At 33.0% G+C, this 19,838-nt stretch overlaps 1 protein-coding gene across 1 annotated transcript; it reads left to right on the top strand.

Annotated features, from left to right (window-relative positions):
• The first annotated feature begins 11,132 nt into the window (after window positions 1-11,132).
• Window positions 11,133-12,093, top strand: LOC127796190 (wound-induced protein 1). Its single transcript, XM_052328202.1, has one exon. It carries the CDS (start codon window positions 11,429-11,431, stop codon window positions 11,768-11,770), a length of 342 nt encoding a protein of 113 aa, XP_052184162.1. The 5' UTR covers window positions 11,133-11,428; the 3' UTR covers window positions 11,771-12,093.
• Window positions 12,094-19,838: the final 7,745 nt, after the last annotated feature.

The raw sequence follows: 19,838 nt of genomic DNA, 5'->3' as shown, positions 1-19,838 counted from the left end.
GTTCCGAATCAAGCCTGTTCCTTAACGCTTTGTTTCCATCAAACCAATCTGACTCTTTGTCAATGTACGCAACAAATCTAATCTGTTATTGGCATTTCCTGATAAGTTTTTAGTGCTGTTAGCATCATCTTCTTTTATTGCCCTTTCTATATAGCTCTCAAGTTACAACCCTTCTGATACCCCGTTGACTTTCATGACAAATGCTTTGATGGTTTTTCACGGAAAATATAGAAGGGTCGTCACCCATATGCGAAACTTTGCGCTTGGTGATGGGTGGAAGGAGAGTATTTTAGCATGCAATCTTACTCTTAAAACTTTTCATGAAGGCTGTTCGCACAGCCCGTACCTTGGCAAGTAACAAAGGAGGCGTCTCTTGCGTTTTGATTCTTGTGTACACATGTACATGTATGAAGACTCTTGTTCCTGGTTTTCTTTCTTCCGGTTGGCTTGTCCAACAAATGGACATAAAAGCTTGCGGGGGCAGGAAGGATGATACCTACTTGTGCATCAATTTATGGTATGGATGAGTCATCTGCAATTCATCTTCCAGGAATTTAGTAACGACCTTTGACATGCAAGCCTCTGTTTGGTGCCTACACCGAGAGCAATTTATGGCCTGAAAATGTATTCTGGTTCCATTAGCTTTCTTCAGAACTTGTGCAAGGCTATTGGTTCCATGTTTGTGTGTACATCTGGTTTCGGACATTATACGATTTTAGTAACTCTTTTGTACCATTATCCTATTTTTTTAGGATTATGTAAATTTCATTTTCCATTCATAATTACAAGTTGAAAAGACTAAAGAATATGTCTATTCATTTATTTGCTTGTTTATTTCTGTTTTGTTGAATCAAAAAGTAAGGTGGGGGAGACTAGGTTAGCTGACTTGACTGTAGTGATTCTTTATCTCTATAATTACACCCATAGTCCGCACCATTGTCCTCCTTCGACCCGCTTAAGGAATCTCGGCAAGACAAGTAAGCGCAAAAAGTCCATCTATGACTTGGTATTATGGTTTAAATAGTTTTTGTGGCTTTTGCACTGGGCATTTGCCGTTTTAAGTTTAAAAAATCAGACTTCGGTGTTTCAATGATGTATACTATAACATAAACAATTTGTAATGACACGACATTATTGCAAAATTTCCACAGCCTTGTAGCTTGAATGACTCTGATTGAGGCCGACCCTAATTATGATCTTGGAAGGAGAGGAGCACAGCAAGTGATGCCAACATTAAGAATTTGAATGCAATGGCATATGTGGTGATGAAGGGTTTGTTGAGAAATTAAATTCAAGAAAGTTGTTAGGGTGATGGGAACGGTACAGGTGATGCAGGTTTGGATGTTGGTGGACAAGGTGGGGGGTACCGATTGATGATGGTGATGATGCAAAAGACAAAGTGTGCTAGCTGGCTAGCTAACCCCTTGTGTGACCAAAGGAGTTGCCACTATTATTAGGGATAAAGTTTGTTGCGAGCTGGGCAGCAGCCATTCTAACAGTTAGGTTGAGAGTGAGGGGGATTGAATGAAATTGAATTCAATAGAGGAGATATTACTAATGGAATAGAAATTAATAAAAAGTGTTCTTATTTTTTTTCATCTTAAGATTGAATTTTTTTTTTTGGTCTCCTCCAACTGGAAGAAAATGGATGGAAAACAGATTTTTATGTTTTGATAATGTCAATTTTAATTACATTTTAATAAGTTTCATTGTATCCTTCCTTTCTTGTTTTTCATTAAGAGAGTATGACAGTTATTTGTGCTTTAATATCCTTTCATTCCATTTCTCTCCCAAACAAAGAGAGAAACTTTTTTTTTTACTATTTTCCATTCCCTTTTCTCCAATTAAAAAAAAAACATTTTACATTTTGTTCCACTCTTTTCATGCTACTGATTTTCATTTCATTCTATCACATTCCTATACTAAATCTCTCAAAACTGAGCTTAAAGGGAAACAAGAGACCATGCTATGACATATAGGTTGAATTAAAAATACTAATAAGAAATAGATGCTAGGTGTTCTAACGTGTCATGTACACTCCTTCAAAATGATTCTTAATAATAATTTTATTCAATATTCTAAATAATCAGTGCATTGATTCTAACAGGTAGAAAACAAAACATTTGTGTGTGTCCTTAATCACTTGCCTAAGTTCCTCTTTTTCACTTAACAAACAAACAAAACAAATTTTGCAACTCATTTGACAGTGACTGTTGTTTTAAAACTTGGCCATAATCACAGCACTACATTATGCCTTTCACAGTTGTGGCAACTAACAATAACATTATACAAAATATACCTAATTATTAGATGAAAATTCTAACATTAACCCCCCATGCTTTTGGCTTCAAAATGACAGTGTCTCCTAAATTGTAATTTAATTTAAACATCTAAGTGACAAACACAAGCACAAACACAATATATATATATATATATATATACATGCATTAATGATTTAGTGATTAGGACAATGGAGTAGTTGGCATCCCACTCAAAACCTTGATTAATTTGTGGCAGAGATTTGCTTAATTCGGTGGTCAAACATTAAAGAAAACAAATGCTTTTGCCAGTAGGTTATAAATTATAATTATTGGAACTACCATTCTTACATTTATTTTATATATATATATATATCACTTCTGTCCACAAATTCTGTAAAATATTATTTGACTCCAACATCACAAATAAAATATATGAGTGCTAAGAATTAGACGCATATATCGTGCATGAAAAGGAGACTAGTAATGCCCCAACCACTTGTCATTCTCAATCTATCTATCTATCTATCTATCTATCTATCTGTGGGCAACATAAACTCAAAACTTTGTAGAGGAATGGGAATTTTTAAAAGGAAGGGATAAAAGGCTTGAAAAAGAAAGATTTGTAAAGCAAAGAAACAGACAAATGAGGAAACCTCCCAGCATTAGAGCCCCTAATTAAGCACGTACGTACATATATTTGTCTCTGTTGTCTCTTTCTTTCTTTCTTTATTTTTCTTTTTCCTTCTCCTCCTCCTCCTCCTGTAAATTAAGCCTCAAATTAAGAGGCCATGGTTTTGGCTGGCTCTTCCCTTAATCTGTGGCCCTTGAAGAAGAAGAAGAAGAAGAGGGAGGGTCGAATTTAGAGATGTTATTGGCATCAAATGTCATCCTCATTGTCTTGTAGGGTAGCACCTAGCTAGCTAATTAAGTGGTTAAACATTATTTCAATGTGATTTCATGGGGGTCTTAGATACAGCACTGGTGGTACTTTTGTGTTGTGGCATTAAGTGGCAATCAGTGGATTTAAGGACACACAGAAATTCGACCGACCGACCGTCCCTCCCTCCCTCTTCTAATCAAATTCTGGTAGCAATAGTAGTAAGTTATCAGCTTGGACCTGGATGATAAACATAACATGCAAAACATAAGCATAAGTATCCACGAAGTCGCAGCCAATAAACAAGTCCATTATTATTGAGTAAAAAGCCACAGCCCCACAGCCGATTTGCCTCGCCTCACAGTCACAGTCACAGTTCACAAGGAAAAGGAAGAATTAAAGAGATGTCTATTATTGAGTAAAAATATAATTAATAAATAAATAAATATTGCGCCTTACATCATTCTAATACCTTTGTTAGTTAGTTAGGTAGGTAGGTAGGTAGGTAGGGGGGGCGCCCACTACATTTTGATTTTGTTTCAACCACAAAACAATATATTTGTTTTTAATTAATAAACTTATTTGAAACTTAATAAAAACATACATCTTTAAAAATAAAAATAATGTCAGTCTCCGTCGTCTCCTCCTCCTCCAATAACCGAATTCGGGTCAAATTTATGCGTTAGCTACCCAGTCCAAGACAGTTCACAATAAAATTTAAATTTTAAAAATAAAATTTTTAATTTTTTAATAATAATTCATTGCAATTTTAATCCAACCCAATTCAATGTTTTTTTTTTGCAGCCCACCCAAAATCGCTGAATCCGCCCCCCTGATTCGATATCACTGCCACCGCCCACACAACCACCACCACCAGATCTTCTCTCCGTCCTTTTTTGCCTCCACACCACACCGTCCGTCTAGGTCTAGCTCCTCCTCCGCCCCCACCCCGACATCTGCGCGTTGAATTATGTGATGTTACTGGACACTTGTCGGCTCACGATTCGCCCAACATCTAGTGGGGAGTTGTTGTCTCGTCCAATTGTCGGAGCGGTTTTCAGTTCAGTCCAGCTCATCACCACCACCACGCACCACCACCACCAAAAAGGATCTCCTAAGTTTTGACCATTTTACAGCCGGGAAATTATTTTAGTTTGGATTAGGACGAAAATTCAATTCAAAGCAGAGTGGGTGGTGAGAGAATGGGCTTTGATTTAACGATGTCTGGTTAATTAATAATTCGATAATAATATTTTAAAATTAATAATTTTTTTGCCTTAAATATATCACATTTAATTTAATCCTCATTCGTCGAACCCCTCTTCTCTCTCTCTCTCTCTCTTCCTCCCTCAGCCTCATTATTTCACACACTTTCTCTCTAAATTTCAACACCCTGTTTGGAGAGCAGGTAGGTATGAATTGAAAAATGATTATATGACAACAGGGTGAAAGGGACTTTCCCTTCCAGATTTACTAAATCTTACCATCTCTCCTTTTATCCAAAAACAGAGGGAAAAGAGAGACGTAACGGAACAATTGTGCAGCTACATATAGATGGAGTGATGATGTAATATAAATTTTGCATGTAAGGGAGAACATTGTAATTTCCAAAATTTTGGGGTCTGGTTTTTAATTTAAATAATTAATCTTAGGAGTGATGAGTGTAATTTACTATTTTTATTTTTTTACTTTTTTTTACATTTTGGTCATAGTTATTAAAAAAAATTACACTTGTATGATAATCTCATTGGTTCATTCGAAAAAATTAATTCAAACATTTCCATAATTTTAAATTTTAATTAAATTTATTGTTTAAATTTTAATTAATTTTATAATTTCTCGCTTTTTTCACTTTTATTTGTAGAAACGACATCGTTTGGCTTATTTATCAACTAGAAAAAAAAAATAATAAAAAACGATTTCAGTTTGGCAACCAAGGTTGACTATTGAGAGAGAGAGAGAGAGAGTTGATATTTTATTATTTTAGTAAGTGTTCAATGACGAAAACGTGAGACCAAGTGGCGCCACGTGTAGTTTAGACTGTAACATGTACAGGACACGTGTCAATGGTGGCACTTTCAGTGCGTCCATCGTCACCCGCAAAATTGCCGAATTCAACCATCGCATAATCATGTTGCGAAATTAAATATTTTTCATGAAAATCTTATCCGAACAAAAAAAAAAAAAAACTTATATTAAGTAAATTTTACTTACATTTTTTAAATTTGAGTTATTTGCAGAGATATGTTTTTATAATTTTAATCATTTTTGTGGTTTAATTTTTACACAAAGCATCTTTTTTTATTACTTAAGCCTTAATTAAATAATATTAATTATTTAAACACTAATTAACTTATTATGATTAAATTAATCAAATTAAAATTAAAAATAAAAGAATCCTCATCGACAAGTTATTCTAGACTAGAATCCATTATCAGTGAAAAATCCCAATTAGTCAAGACACATCACCAACAAAAGTCCTACCTAACGTTTCTTCTTCTTTACCTATATCTTGTTACTTTTGTCTCTTATCACTATTTAGATTATGAAATTACGATTCCAAAACAATTATGTTCTGAAATTATGATAGTTTTAGTAACTTATAATATTAATAAATATGTGTTTGATTGCACACATTTTTCATGAAAAATGATCAATTTTAGTTTTTGATGTGTTTGATTGACCAAAATTTTTAAATAATTTATTTTCTCACTTTGAGTCATATGATGTCCATTTCTCACTTTTGTTGGAAAAGATTTTTCAATGGAAGAGTTGAAATAGATTTTCAGGGAAATGAAAAAATATAAAATTAACCCAAGTCTTCCCTTCTGCAAATCATTCGAAGCTATCTGGCAAAGGAGAAGAAGAGTGGCCAGTGGTCGCAAGGAAGAGGAAAAGTACGGTCGACGATCGCGAGGATAAGAGGAAGCTTGGCCAGTGGTCTGAGTGAGAGAGAGGGCGATCGAACGAAAGGGCGAGCAAGAGGTAGTGGTCGAGGGGTGAACGACGATGGTGACAGGGGAAGCTCAGCCAGTGACGACAGCGATGGCAACGGCGACCCTTCTTTTTTGTCTTCTTCCTTATCACCGTCAATATCAAACCACCATTTGCAGCCATATTTATATATATATATGTATCTATATGCATGAAAATCAAACATTAAAATTGAAAAAATATAATAATTTCTAGGTACAAATTTAAGTCAATCAAACACTTTCAATTAATATATTTTTTTAAAATTAATTTTAGACAATTCAATTATCTATTTTTTTTTTTTTTACTCAAATCCTATACTTGTAATCAAATGCACCTTAAGTTCTAAAACCTCTAAAATGGATTGACGAGGCTGTGGATACGGGCAAGAGAAAATAGAGGAAAAAAAAAGAAGTTGTAGCAAGAAATTGACAATAATCAAAACTTTTTTCTTTTTCTTTGTCTATTAAGTAAGTTTCCAATTTTTGGAACCAATCACTAACATTCTATCTACCTTGGCCGCCAAAGATTCTACTCGTTGGCAAGGTTGTTAAAATCGTAAAATCGTAAGAGGGTTTTCAATATATAAAATCAAAAAATCGAGTGCAATTCAATTTCAAAATCGTAAAATCATAAGGGTTTTCGATACAAAAAATCGTAAAATCATACCCGTAAAATTGGGAATTTAATTTAACAACCATGTCATTGGATTTATTGCCAACTAACGAAACTTGGGTGCAAGGTGAAATTCCTCACCTTAAGGGTGTCTTACATACTGTTCCATGCACGTGGGAGGGGTTAATCATGGTACACGGCAGCGCACTAAGTAGGAAGCATAGTGCATGGTGTCCATAAAAAACCACCTTTACAAAAGGGTGAAACTCCCATACTGTGACTGTAATAACTCAAATCTACATCATGGGTGCAATCTATTATTTAAGAACTAACCGTACTATGCCCATGGGGGCGCCAGCTGATGAAACTTGATATTTTGACGGGTTGTTTTCAGCAGCTGGTTTTGTTTTTTGATGTTGTATTTTCTATTTTTGTTGTTGGTTAATTTTAGGTAATTAATTTTAAATTAATATCGTTGGTGAGGAAATGGGTGTCTGTGCAACAAAATAAATCATAGAGATTTTATAAGCTTTTTTAATTCAAAGAGGGTTTGTATGCAATTTATCCAAAATTCTATCAAAATAATAGGTTTTTTCAACCATTTCCTTCTATTAAATTACACTTAAGACTTGAAAATTGGATTGGAAGTAGAAAAATGAGAGGTTCATGATTGGCTAGTCAAAGTGGGTTAGTTGAAGCATGGTCAAGGAGAATGTATTTTTTAAAAAAATAAATTAAATATAAAATGATCAAAATTATGATATAAAAATTTAAAAAATCAAACATAAGACTTCATATATTTAAAAGTGTATTAAGTAATATTAATTATTATATAATTAAAAAATTTGTAGATAATATTAAGATAAATTATGATGAAAGTAAAATAAAACTCATGATCAAATATTTAAATTATCAATAAAAAATAAAACTTTTTATGTATTAACAATGTGATAGGTAGTATTGAATTAGTAGAGATTAAGTCTTTTTAAATAGCACATATTATGTTTTATAATATTTAAAATAAACATTAAAATAAAACCTTGATTGGTTTTAATAGGTTTGGATTTGTTGGTTGCTAATCCAATCCAACTAATTCTTGTATTTATATATATATATATATTAACTTTTGTTAAAATTTATTTATAACAGAGTTTAATAAAGTTGAAAATTAAAATCTAAAATGTGAACAAGAGCAGGGTATTGAAGCTAACACCTTAACAAACAACAAGGAATTGAATTGTTATCGCAACATGACGGAGTGATAAAATATTTAGGTTGCGTTCTTACTTTTCAATTTTGAATTCATTTTCAATTTTCTGTTTTGATAGTCTATTTTTAGAAAATTGAAAACGCGTTCTCTTTGTCATTTTAAAAAACTATTTCTCAAAACAAAAAATTAGAAAACGAGTTCTCTTTGAAATTTTGAAAATAAATTTTTAATGATATTTTATTCAATAAATTTGATTATTTAGTAAATTATAAATATTCAATGTTAATATATTATTAAAAAATATATACATTTTAAAGTTAATGAATTTTGTAATATTTTTTCTATTATAATAATAAAATATAAATAAATAAATATATTTTGAGTTTTGAGTTTATTTTGGATGAAAACACTCAAAACATTTTTTGTTGTTTTGAGTTTTCTTTATAAATTTTTTTTTGTTTTCAAAAATGTATTTTTAAAAATAGTAAAGAGAATGCGTTTTTATTATTTTAGAAAATTGAAAACTAAAAATGACTTGAAAACAACAAAGAGAACGCAGTCTTAAATTTTTACATAAGGTATTGGAATTTGAATCAATGCGGTGATTTAAAAGATAAAATTATTATTAAAAGTTACCATTTAGGTGAAATACAACAAAAAATTGAAAGATAAGTCTGGTATGAATTATACCGAATGTATAACTCTGAATGTATATAGAATATGCCTATATTTGAATTTATCTAAAGATATGCCAAAAAAAAAGGACCTAATTTTGAAGATTAGACGAATAAAGTTCACTCCAAGTGAATAAAAAGGAATTGGATTGGTGGCGTGGTACATTGATAACCAATAATAAAATAACTTCATGTGTAATGTGGAAGAATGGGCGGCGTTAGATGACGGGAATGAGGAGAAAGAGAAGTGGGGGTGGGAGTGGGGGGTCCTAATCAATAGTCAGTCCGCTGGCACTGCGTATGCAAAATGCGCAAGTCCCGACACCGACAGACGCCAATGCCCAATGTGTAATGCTGTGTTGGTGATATATCTCTCTCAATTCTTTCCCAGTCTCCCCCCACTCTCCTTTTTCCTGAGACTCTGTTTGATAGTCAATTTTTTTTCCTTAGAAAAGACTTTTTTTTCACCTAATTTTCCACCCTTACACTGTTTGACAACTAAGTTCTTTCAGGAAGTTTATTTTTTCATTTCTCCTCAAGTGGTGACTTTTTCTTTCAAATCAAAGAAATAAAATTTCTTGGGAGGAGAAGTTCTAATTTTTCAGACAATTGAAATCCACTATGCGCATGCTTTCACTGCTTGGGCTTAGGCACTCATAATTTTGTTTCCAAAAGTTCTCAAAATTGCTTCCGCTTATTGCTGGAGCTGAACAAAAGAACCCATGGAAAAGAAAATGTATAGAAAAAAAATAAAAAATTACGTATAAATTAATAAGTTTGGAAAATAATTTTTTTTTAATTTTGTGGTTTCATTTCTTTGAGAAAATAATTTAGTTAACTTAAAATACGTTATTATTTTGATTTTTTTGTATAAAATTAAATATTTTTTAATACATTTTTACTATTGAATTTCATGAAAAATGTGTCATTTTTTATGGAAAATAATGCCTATCAAACACGAAATGCCAAGAAAATGACCAAATTCTATGAAAAATATTATCAATCAAACACTAAAAGATAAAAAATAACATCATTTTTCAGGTAAAAAATTATACCAATCAAACAGCAACTTCTAATTTCCAAGAATTCAATTTCTCTTAAATTCATTTTTTTTTCACCCAAATTTCACCCTTACAATCAAACACATCCTAATTTTCTTATTTTTATGCATTTCTCTGTGTTACATTTTCAGAAATAAATTTACTACTATTTTTTTTTTTATGTTTTTTACAAACTTACACATTAGATTTTGTGAATATATAATTATACTCTCATTAATTAATTAATACAATATTATTATATATATTTTTTATAATTAAAATGAACACATATAATAAATAATTTTTATTTAAAAACAACATATATTTACTACTAGTCTACTATTACTGTTACTGCTTTACGCTTTTAATTAAAGGGGTCTTTAACCGTAGTAGAGGGGACAAAGGGGAGTAGGTACCGGGGGAGGGAGGAACGTGACAGGTGGAGGTCTTTGCTTGAAAACAGCGTCCAGTCCGCATCCATCCACTGGCCACGGCACTTTTCAGCTGTTTTTCTACGTTTGCCCACGTCATAACAATAAAAAAAAAATGTAAGATAATATTATTTTATATTTTTATTATCTAAATTAATAGTTATATATATATAGATATCATAAAATGTTAATTTGAATTGTTAAAACAAATCTTTTGGTCATTTCATTTTCATGCAGTGACAATAGCACCCACCCTTAAAATTAGAAATAATAATAATAATAATAGTTAGAGACCCAAAAAGGAAGAGTAATATTAATAGTTGGCTTATACTTACTTATATATGGTTAATAATATAATAGCACCCTTCTCTTTGAAAATAATAGTTAAGATATTATAAATAAATATTATCAAGACACAAATCAAATAGTAAAAGAACAAACCATATGATAGTGTAATTTAGTGGTTCTTGAATTCGATTTCTCCATTACACGAGTCAAAAGTTTAATTTGTCATTTTTTTTATGTGTAATCAGGGACAGGAATATAAAAAATTATGTAATAATGATTATTTTAAAATATTATAAATAAATATAATTTATTAAGCCTCAAATGAAATCAATCAAGAAAAATACAAATTCTAAGAAATTGTAATTTGAGGAGTCCTTGCTGATCCAACGTTGGCTGGGGCGGGTCAAAAAAGTTGGCTTGACATTTTCTCACGAGCTCCTTGCAGCGGTCCCCACCCCCCACCTTGGACTGACTCTCACTCTCTCCAAATGTCCGTCCCAGCACGCAATTATAATTTATATCGCCCCCCCCTCCCCCTCCTTAAAAAAAAAAAAAAAAAAAAATTAATTACTACTAATTTGTTTTACTCATAATACTTTAAATTCAAAACTTTATCTAAAAATACTACATTTCGTATTAATCTTTCGGCCACGTTTGAGCTGATCACCAAAGTAAAATAAAAAACAGACAATACCAAAAGGACAATTCTGCCCCTAACTCAGCCTATTTAAGATCCCCAACGCATCTCCGACTCCGAATCAGTTCCATCATCTCCCAGTCGCATCGACTCTCTCCGTCTGCTGCTTCCATATATTCTGCCGTTTCCTAAAGTAGCAACTGACCTATATCTCTCTCTTCTCTCTCTTCTCTCTCTCTCTCTCTCTCTCTCTCTTTGTGCAAGAACTGGCTAACTCAGGGGAAATTGTGGATGAGTCTGGAAACAATAGGGTGGTGCGCGCCCTGTACCAAGCGTTGAGCGCTCGAGACGTCGATACGGTGCACAAGCTCCTGGCCCCCGACCTCGAGTGGTGGTTCCATGGCCCCCCGTCCCACCAGTTTATGATGCGACTGCTCACCGGCACTGCCTCCTCCGACGCCGCCGACGACTTCGAATTCGCTCCGCAGTCCGTCGCCGCCTTTGGGTCCACCGTCCTCGTCGAGGGCTGCGACCACACTCGATCCATCTCCTGGGTCCACGCCTGGACCGTCACGGATGGGATAATCACCCAGGTTAGAGAGTACTTCAACACGTCCCTCACCGTTACCGTCCTCGGCAGCAACAGCGCCGACCCATCACCCTCCACGTCCCCCATCTCCGCCCTCCACTGCCCCTCCGTCTGGGAGAGCCGCCTCTCCAATCAAGTCGGGAAATCCGTGCCTGGCCTCGTCCTCGCCATATAATTAATTTGATCCGCTACGGCCGCGTGTACTGTAATATCGTAGAATAAAGAGGGAAGGTACAACCGGCTAGCGTGTACGCGCTGAGAGGTGAGGTACCTTGGCGTCTAAAACAATGTAAGACCAGTTTCTGTTTTGAGTGTGTTTAGCTTCGCTTTCGCTTCGTCCCGTGTGTGTGCGTGTGTATCTCATTTTCAAGCTTGGGGTTGTTTGGTTACAGTTTTATCCGTGTCCTGGGCGGTAGGATCGACCGCCGACCATGGTTTCCGACGCGTCTGTACTGTGGTTTGTTTGTTATCCAATAAAAATAGTTTTACTTCCAGAAATTTTGTGCTTATTTATTTAGAAATGGTAATATTTTTTAATTTATAAGCTTTGCTAATGAGTGTTTTTAACATTTAAATGTTTTTATTGATAGATAAAATATAACAAATTTATTATTAATTAATATTAAAAATACTTTAATGAGTGATACATACTGGAGTACCCCTTAACAAAAAAAAAAGGGAAATAATAGGAGTGTGTCGTGGCCAAGTAAATCTTTTCTTTGTAGAAAGCTACGGATGCACAAGCACCTCACATTGGTTGCATAATAATAATAAAATAAGGATAACGCTAGTGGTCCCATCTTGGCCTAGTTGAGGTTGGGTGTGTTCGCCCGTTTGGAGGATCATTTATTCCTCATAATAATAAAATAAAATGGTCTAAGGGCGGGCCCGCTTGGGATTAGCATGGTATGGGGATGTTAGTTAAGTTTTGTCTCTAAAAATAGTAAGTTATATATTTGAAGGTAACGATATCGTAACCTTTTTAATTAAATTTAGTTAAGAGTATAACGTAGGTGTCAAGAATATAATCAAATTCAATAATAATAATAATTAATAAAGTATTCAAGTACAACTCTATAATATAATAATAATAATATAAATAATAATTGTTAACCAAACGTTGAAAGAAAAATTCGAGATTTAATAAGAATTTAAGGCTTCTGCAACCCACTAAGTCTAAGTCAAAGCTTTATTGGTGAAGTTTGAGATGAGTACTTACTCCAATGAAACGAAATGTTATATTATCTTTTTATAAATAATGGTATATTTTCATATATTTTTAATTATTTAATATATTATGAATGGACTTAATTTAATAAATTCCCCGTCGGGGGGGGGGGGGGGCATTTGAATTTATATATTATATATATATTCTTATAATTTTTAATATAAAATATATATATTTTCATGCATATAGATTTTAGAATATATGTATTAAAGAAAAAGAGAGTAATAACTTCATAAAAATAAGACACAAATATTAAATATTCTAATGACATAAAATTACGTTAAACATTGAAGGAAATTCAACAAAATTAAAGATAAAGAGATAATAAATATTCTACCTCCCCAATCACTGTAATGCCAATATATAAGGGTATTATGAAATGACAGCATCCCCGGGGGGGGGGGGGGGGACCAGACGAGACCAGGTGGGTCCTTCCATATATTATTGAAATGAAGTCTTTTTTCTAAGGTCAATTATCAACTAATTAAGTAGCCCGGGTAGCTAGATCAGTAGGGGTTTACTAGATTATAATTTTGACCATTTATTAAAACTATAACTCCTTGAGAGAGACCTCACCCGGCCTTTTGCACATTATCCTGATTATTTATTTTGTTTAAAAATGATATATATAAAATTTTCCTTTGGGACTCGATCGATTTATATTTCGAGGGTATAGAATTACACAACTTTTTTTCTTAACAATTATTTAACTGAAAAAACATTAATTTAATTTTTCATCTAAGACATTTGAACGTAAAAAAAGCATAAAAATTGAATGGCGGCATGGAATATTAATTTGAAGGGTTCATTCATTCGGCCATGAAATAATGGCAAGGATGAAATGCACATCAACAATAGCAACAATATGACAAAATCTGTAACATCGATGGGTGTCCACGACAATGGGAGAAAGCAACTTGAAAATTAAGCATTATATGCATATATGTATTATTATTATGGAATTTTGATGGGAATGCATGCTCACACCATGTTGGGGAAGAAGTTGACGATTAATTAACCTATAGCTAGCCAGCTACTGCTAGCTAGCTAGCTAGCTGATTGTGAAGTTTTGATGGGATATAACTAACCAGGATGATCGGCCAATTTATTTGCAAAGTGGGAATTTAAAAAAGTTATCAGTTAGTGGACAGAGCAGCAGCCGGCAGCCTGTGACAGACAGACAATACCCAAGAGGTGATGAACAATTAATTTGGAAATTAAAAATTATGTTAAACAACCCACCCACCCACCCTAATTATATGTTTAATAATGAAAATGTGGGTAAATGAAAGACGCAGACAATTACTCCTCTCCCTAATTAAAGGAAGCCAAGTCCCAGTTGGAAACCCTAACCTCTGGACGTACGTGGGGTTCATATATATATATATATATAGATTTATGTGTGCGTGAAGTGACATGATCTCGTCATTGGACAAGCTAGCTAGCTAGCACTAAAAAATCTGGCTGGGTCAAGCATGGTTTAATTTAGTCTTTGGTTCCGGTATTTGAATTTTCAATGATTTTTAAGACGAAAATGGCCCCAAATTAATTAAGTTATCCTGAATCACTGCATAGAATATACTTTTCATGATGCACCGAGGTCATCGGATTTCTTGTACCTAAGTATATATGGATCCTATTCCTATGCTCACACGTCATCCATGTTGTGGATTTTGGACAGATTTTGCAAGAGAAGAGACTGTCCAAGGTGTGTATCCTAAAGAGGCCTCCAACGCCCTAAGTTAGCCATGAGATGTTAAGAAAAGAATACGTCAATGGGATATATCACAAGGCATCCCCTCACTTCCTTAATTCCGTCTAATGAGTAGATTCAAGAAGTGGATATCTATCAAGCATTTATCTATTTTTATTTGTTATAAACATCAAGAATAAATATCTCTTCACGTTTAGACAAACATTTTAGTTATTGTGTAATAGTTATAGGCATAATATTCAAAGTGTTTGTAGTAATAGTCTAGTGATTGTACTTTTATGAAACTTGTTTAGATGATTTAGTTTTTTTTTTTTTTTTTCAAGACTAATCTTGACTCGTAATAAAGGTTAATTAGTCCTCTCTTAATTAGTGACTACTTATTTGGTGTCACAATTTTAGGGTTGTTTTAGGATAAAAGGGATGGCCTTGATTGTGATTCCCAACTTGGATTTACCTTGTAAAAAGGAGCTTTTTGTGAAGGGAAAAATGTGAAAGAGCATGATACTAAAAATATTTCAACTAGTGAAGTATCTTTAAAAGGAGTATGGTGATTGGTTTGTGTGTTTTAGTCTTTCAATGATTGATAGTCTTGTGTGAGGTTCCTAAAAGGTTGAACGTATATGAAACTGCCCCATTTGAGTTTGGCTTTAGGCTTATGCCTCAGCACAGGGTTATGGACCTATTGGAGTACATCATGGCCAATTGCCTAGGACATCCATCCCCCTTTGGCATGGAGACATCGATCTCATGGGCCTTATCATAATATGTCATTGTGTGACAAAGGCACTAAACGTTTATAATAATAATGATAGACAAGGTCCACTACAAGTCATGTCTAACTAAGAGGTTGGCCTACCATTAGGAGATAAAACTCCAACACTAATAAGAAGGCGAATACGTCCTCCTATTAAGATATGTACAAGTCAAATTCATCCCTTATCCATCATGTCCTATAAAATTAAGCAAATGTATGACAATTGTAAGAAGAGTAGAATATTTTTTACTATATATATAATTAGTATTACCAAGTGCAAAAGGGATCAGATCAAAGAAATAATAACAACATTGACTAAAACTCAAAATATAGGATCAACAGTAGAATAGAGAACAATGAAGTAAGAAAAGACTTCTCTTAATTTTGATGGGACGGTTGTACCATTCCATACCTAATATGTGCAATAGAAACAGTGACAATATTGTCAAAAACCCAAAATATAAGGATCGATAGTAAAATAGAGAACAATGAAGTAAAAAAAAGACTTCTTAATTTTGATGAGAGTGGTTGCATTATTCTTTATCTAATACGTGTAGTAGAAATAATAATAACATTGACAAAAATCCAAAACATGGGGATCGACAGTAAAATAAAGAACAATGAAGTAAAAAAAAAAAAAAAAAAACTCCTTAATTTTGATGGGAATGGTTGCATTATTCCATATCTAATACGTGTAGTAGAAATAATAACAACATTGACAAAAATCCAAAACATGGGGATCGACAATAAAATAGAGAACAACTAAATAAATAAGAATTCATTAATTTTGATGAGACTGATTACACCATTCCATACCTAATACGTGTACTAGGGAACGAATCACCTGATATTGATGGCATATAATTAGCACTTCACCCCAACTTGCAAAGTGGACACTTAAAATGTTCTAATTAATCATAACTTTCATGACTTGCATCATTTTCCTTGGCTGCACTGAGGTTACATAAGCACTATACAATAAAACTCAAAGCCTCTTTGGCTTGGTGTTTGTTGTAATTTTAGAAAATTACAATTGAGTAAAGTATAATTTTACTTTATATGAAAACTACTTTTTCTTCCAACAACATATGTAGCAGAGTAAATTGCTTTAAAGAAAAAAAAAAATTGCATGTTCTCTATAAAGAACAAAACAACTTACAACTTACAAGGGATATTAAACGACCCTTCAATTCCGTCTGATTTGGAATTTGATGGTATATCTGCAACTCAAAGAATAACATGACATTTGAACCCAAAAAAGAAAATAAGGCAGCCCAGTCAATCATTTCACCTCACTTCGCATTATGGCTCTTGCGTGATTTTTTGTTATTTGTGCCTTCGATTTTGATAAAAGAATTAAATCGTAGATGAAGACACTGTCTCATTGTGTAGGATAGAAAATCGAACCCACGACCTATTGATATGAATTTTAACTTATCGTGGTCTAATCACAACTTAAAAATAATCATTTCACCACACTTGATAGATAGCATAATGGATATTTTACCCACTCAACCCATATGGTTGGACAGAATAGCATAGTGACAAGTGGGCTGTTTGGTTACAAAAAATGGTGGTGAATTAGGAGATGAAAGAAGGGGAACAAGTGATGCTGAAGGGAGATGCCAGCTGCATGCCAAAATGGGGTAATCAAATCACTCGTGCAATAAAACATGCGAGAGAAAACGACACAATTAGGAGCCAGAGAAGTGTCGACATGAATGAATGAATGAATGGGATTCATATCATCATATGTATATATGTGTGAAGAGAGAGATCCTTTCTTTGGATAAGAATGACAAAATTAGTTGTCACACCTAGCTAGCTACTATTAATTCGTCTTAATAATAAATAAGGAATAGCATTTGAAAGTTACATATTTGACTTATAGGAAAGATGAGACAAAACATGATAGAATTACCATATCATATATAACTTATCATAATCAGGGAAGATGAAACATATTTGGTTGGACATAGAATATGCTGCAATCTTTTGCTTTGGTAATTGGATGCCATGCCATGCCATGCCATGCCAGTAATATATATATATATATATAATACGTGAACGTGATTTTCAAAGGACAGATTTTTTTGATAAGATTATTGAAAATATCACTACTGTCCTTCAAATTTTTTTTACCATTAATTAATTCTACAATAATTAACTAATCACATGTTTTGTTAATTGTAGAAATTTTATATATATATATATATATATAAGATTGCAATTCATACATTGTTATTATTATATGTTAATTTAAACCCCAGTTATTAGGAGAAAGAGGGAGGGAGGGAAGGACGGTGTTGGTGGAGGGAGAGGAGAATCTTTGATTGAAAAGTTGGGGGTCGCAAAGCAAATATATATATAAATCAATTTGCAGTCCTTAATTTGTCCAAAATACTATATATTCCTTCCTGCTCATGTCTCTCTCATTAATACTTTGAATTTTATTTTTCTATTTTAACTATCTATTTGTTTGTTGCTTTTTAAATAGAAAACAATATATGGTAACTAATTTGATAACATATATATTATTATTGATGTTAACAAAATTTTGACTTTTTTGTTAATTGTTGTTGTTGTTGTTTTATAATAATTAAGATTAGAATTATATTTTGAGATAAATATATATATATATAGCTATCAAAATCATTAAATGGATAAATAGTTACTTGCACTAAATAGTGTTAAATTTCACTAGTGGATTGTTGATCTGACGCATTATAATTAAGTCCGATAAACTTCATATATCATATACGTACTTGTCACTTAAATTGATATAAGTTTGGGAATGATTCTTTATCTTATCAGCATGCATTTATGTGACAGATACCAAGAGCTGTAGATTTCGAAATGATTTATAATTAATTGGATTTTTTGGGGGTCTTTTTTTTACAAGTAATAATACTTTTACATTTTTAACTTTTTTGCTATTAATAAAAAAAAAATCTATAGTAAATTTTTGAACTTGATTGATACAAAGAAAGAAAAATTATCCTTATTTCCTTTTAAAAAATGTAATTTTTCGCAAACTCAAATTATCCTTATTTCCTTCTCTAACACAAAGAAAAATCTTTTGCTCTTTGATTTTTTTTTGTAAACATATATTCATATTCATATTCATATTCATGTTCATGTTCATGTTGATGATGTTGGCCTGTACCCATCAATCAGTGGGAGGGTGATCTGTTGCATTAGCTGTCTTTGTCTTCTCTCCTCTTCTCCCAAAGCCCTGTCTTTTTCATCATTTTAAGCACACAGTTGAGTTGCTGGCCCGGATTCGATTCCATTCCATTCCCCATTCACTTCTTTAAAGTTTGTTTCTCTGATATGGGAATGACATATATATATAATAATTTAATTTAACCTACCCATATTACCACTCCACAGTGGCCACATGAAATTAAACGGGCCGCATTGAGCTGGCATGATCATTTGCAGGGGTGACCCGCTCGCACTATTTTGCATGGGCCTTCACAGCCCAGCCACTGGCCCACAGGCCATCTTTTTTTTCTTCCTCGGTTTTATTATAAAATTTTAAAAATTATAAATCTACAATTTTAAAAAGTACAAAAAATTTAAAAGTATATTTGAGATATGTTAACGATGTGGTGGTAAATTTATATATAGCACAGGTTAGGTTAGAGACCCAATTAGATAAGCCTAACAGAGAGCTCCTGTTGAGTTGAAGTGAGATATTATGTATGACCCAATGTAGGGGAACTCATGTTAAAGTGTTAAGATGTAGAGCTCATGAGTAGTGGACCCAAGTCCAAAACTTTTAAGGATCGGTTTTAAATCCTAAATCGACCTAAATTCTTTAAGCTATTTTCTTTTTCCTTCTCCCATCTTCTGTTTCATGGTGCCTTCCCCCACCCATGACTTGAGCGTTGAGGGTCGGTCCTTTTAGAGAGATCGATGGCTCTGGCAGGCTTAACTCTTTATTTATTTTTATTTTTTTTTTGTAATTTTGAGAGTAGGTAGATCTATATATACCTCAATCGTAATAGTGTGTCTCTCTCTATCAATCCGAGCAGCATGGATGTAATTTTCGACATCATTAGATAAATAGTAGATAATACCTCAAATTAGTTTTATAGATTGATAAATGAGGAGTTATAAAATATATATATGACATGACGTTTTAAAATAATAATCATGCCCACTAAATAATAGATGCATACATTTTTATTATTTCAAAATTTGAAAAATTACAATTTGCAATTACGAATTTTAAATTTTATATATATATATATATATATATGAGCATGGCATGTGTTATGCATGCAAAACTTGTTCATTACCATCTGCTGATAACCACCATATCATTAATTACTCAAAGCCATCCATTAATGGTCTCCAACACAACCAACCAAATTATAGCACAAAGCTTGAGGATGGCATCGCAAGCCACTCCTAGCTCTCTGCCTCTGCCTCTGCATCGCATACGCCAAATCTCATCAAAGTTTCTCTTCGTTTTCTTTCCTTTTCCCTTCTTCTTCTTCTACTTCTTCTTCTTCGACCTTTTACTTGCTTATTTTGCA

This window comes from Diospyros lotus, chromosome 3, assembly GCF_014633365.1.
Source record: "Diospyros lotus cultivar Yz01 chromosome 3, ASM1463336v1, whole genome shotgun sequence".
NCBI lineage: Eukaryota > Viridiplantae > Streptophyta > Magnoliopsida > Ericales > Ebenaceae > Diospyros > Diospyros lotus.
The sequence above is the reverse complement of the archived record's forward strand: the minus strand, read 5'-3'. Positions and strand labels throughout refer to the sequence as shown.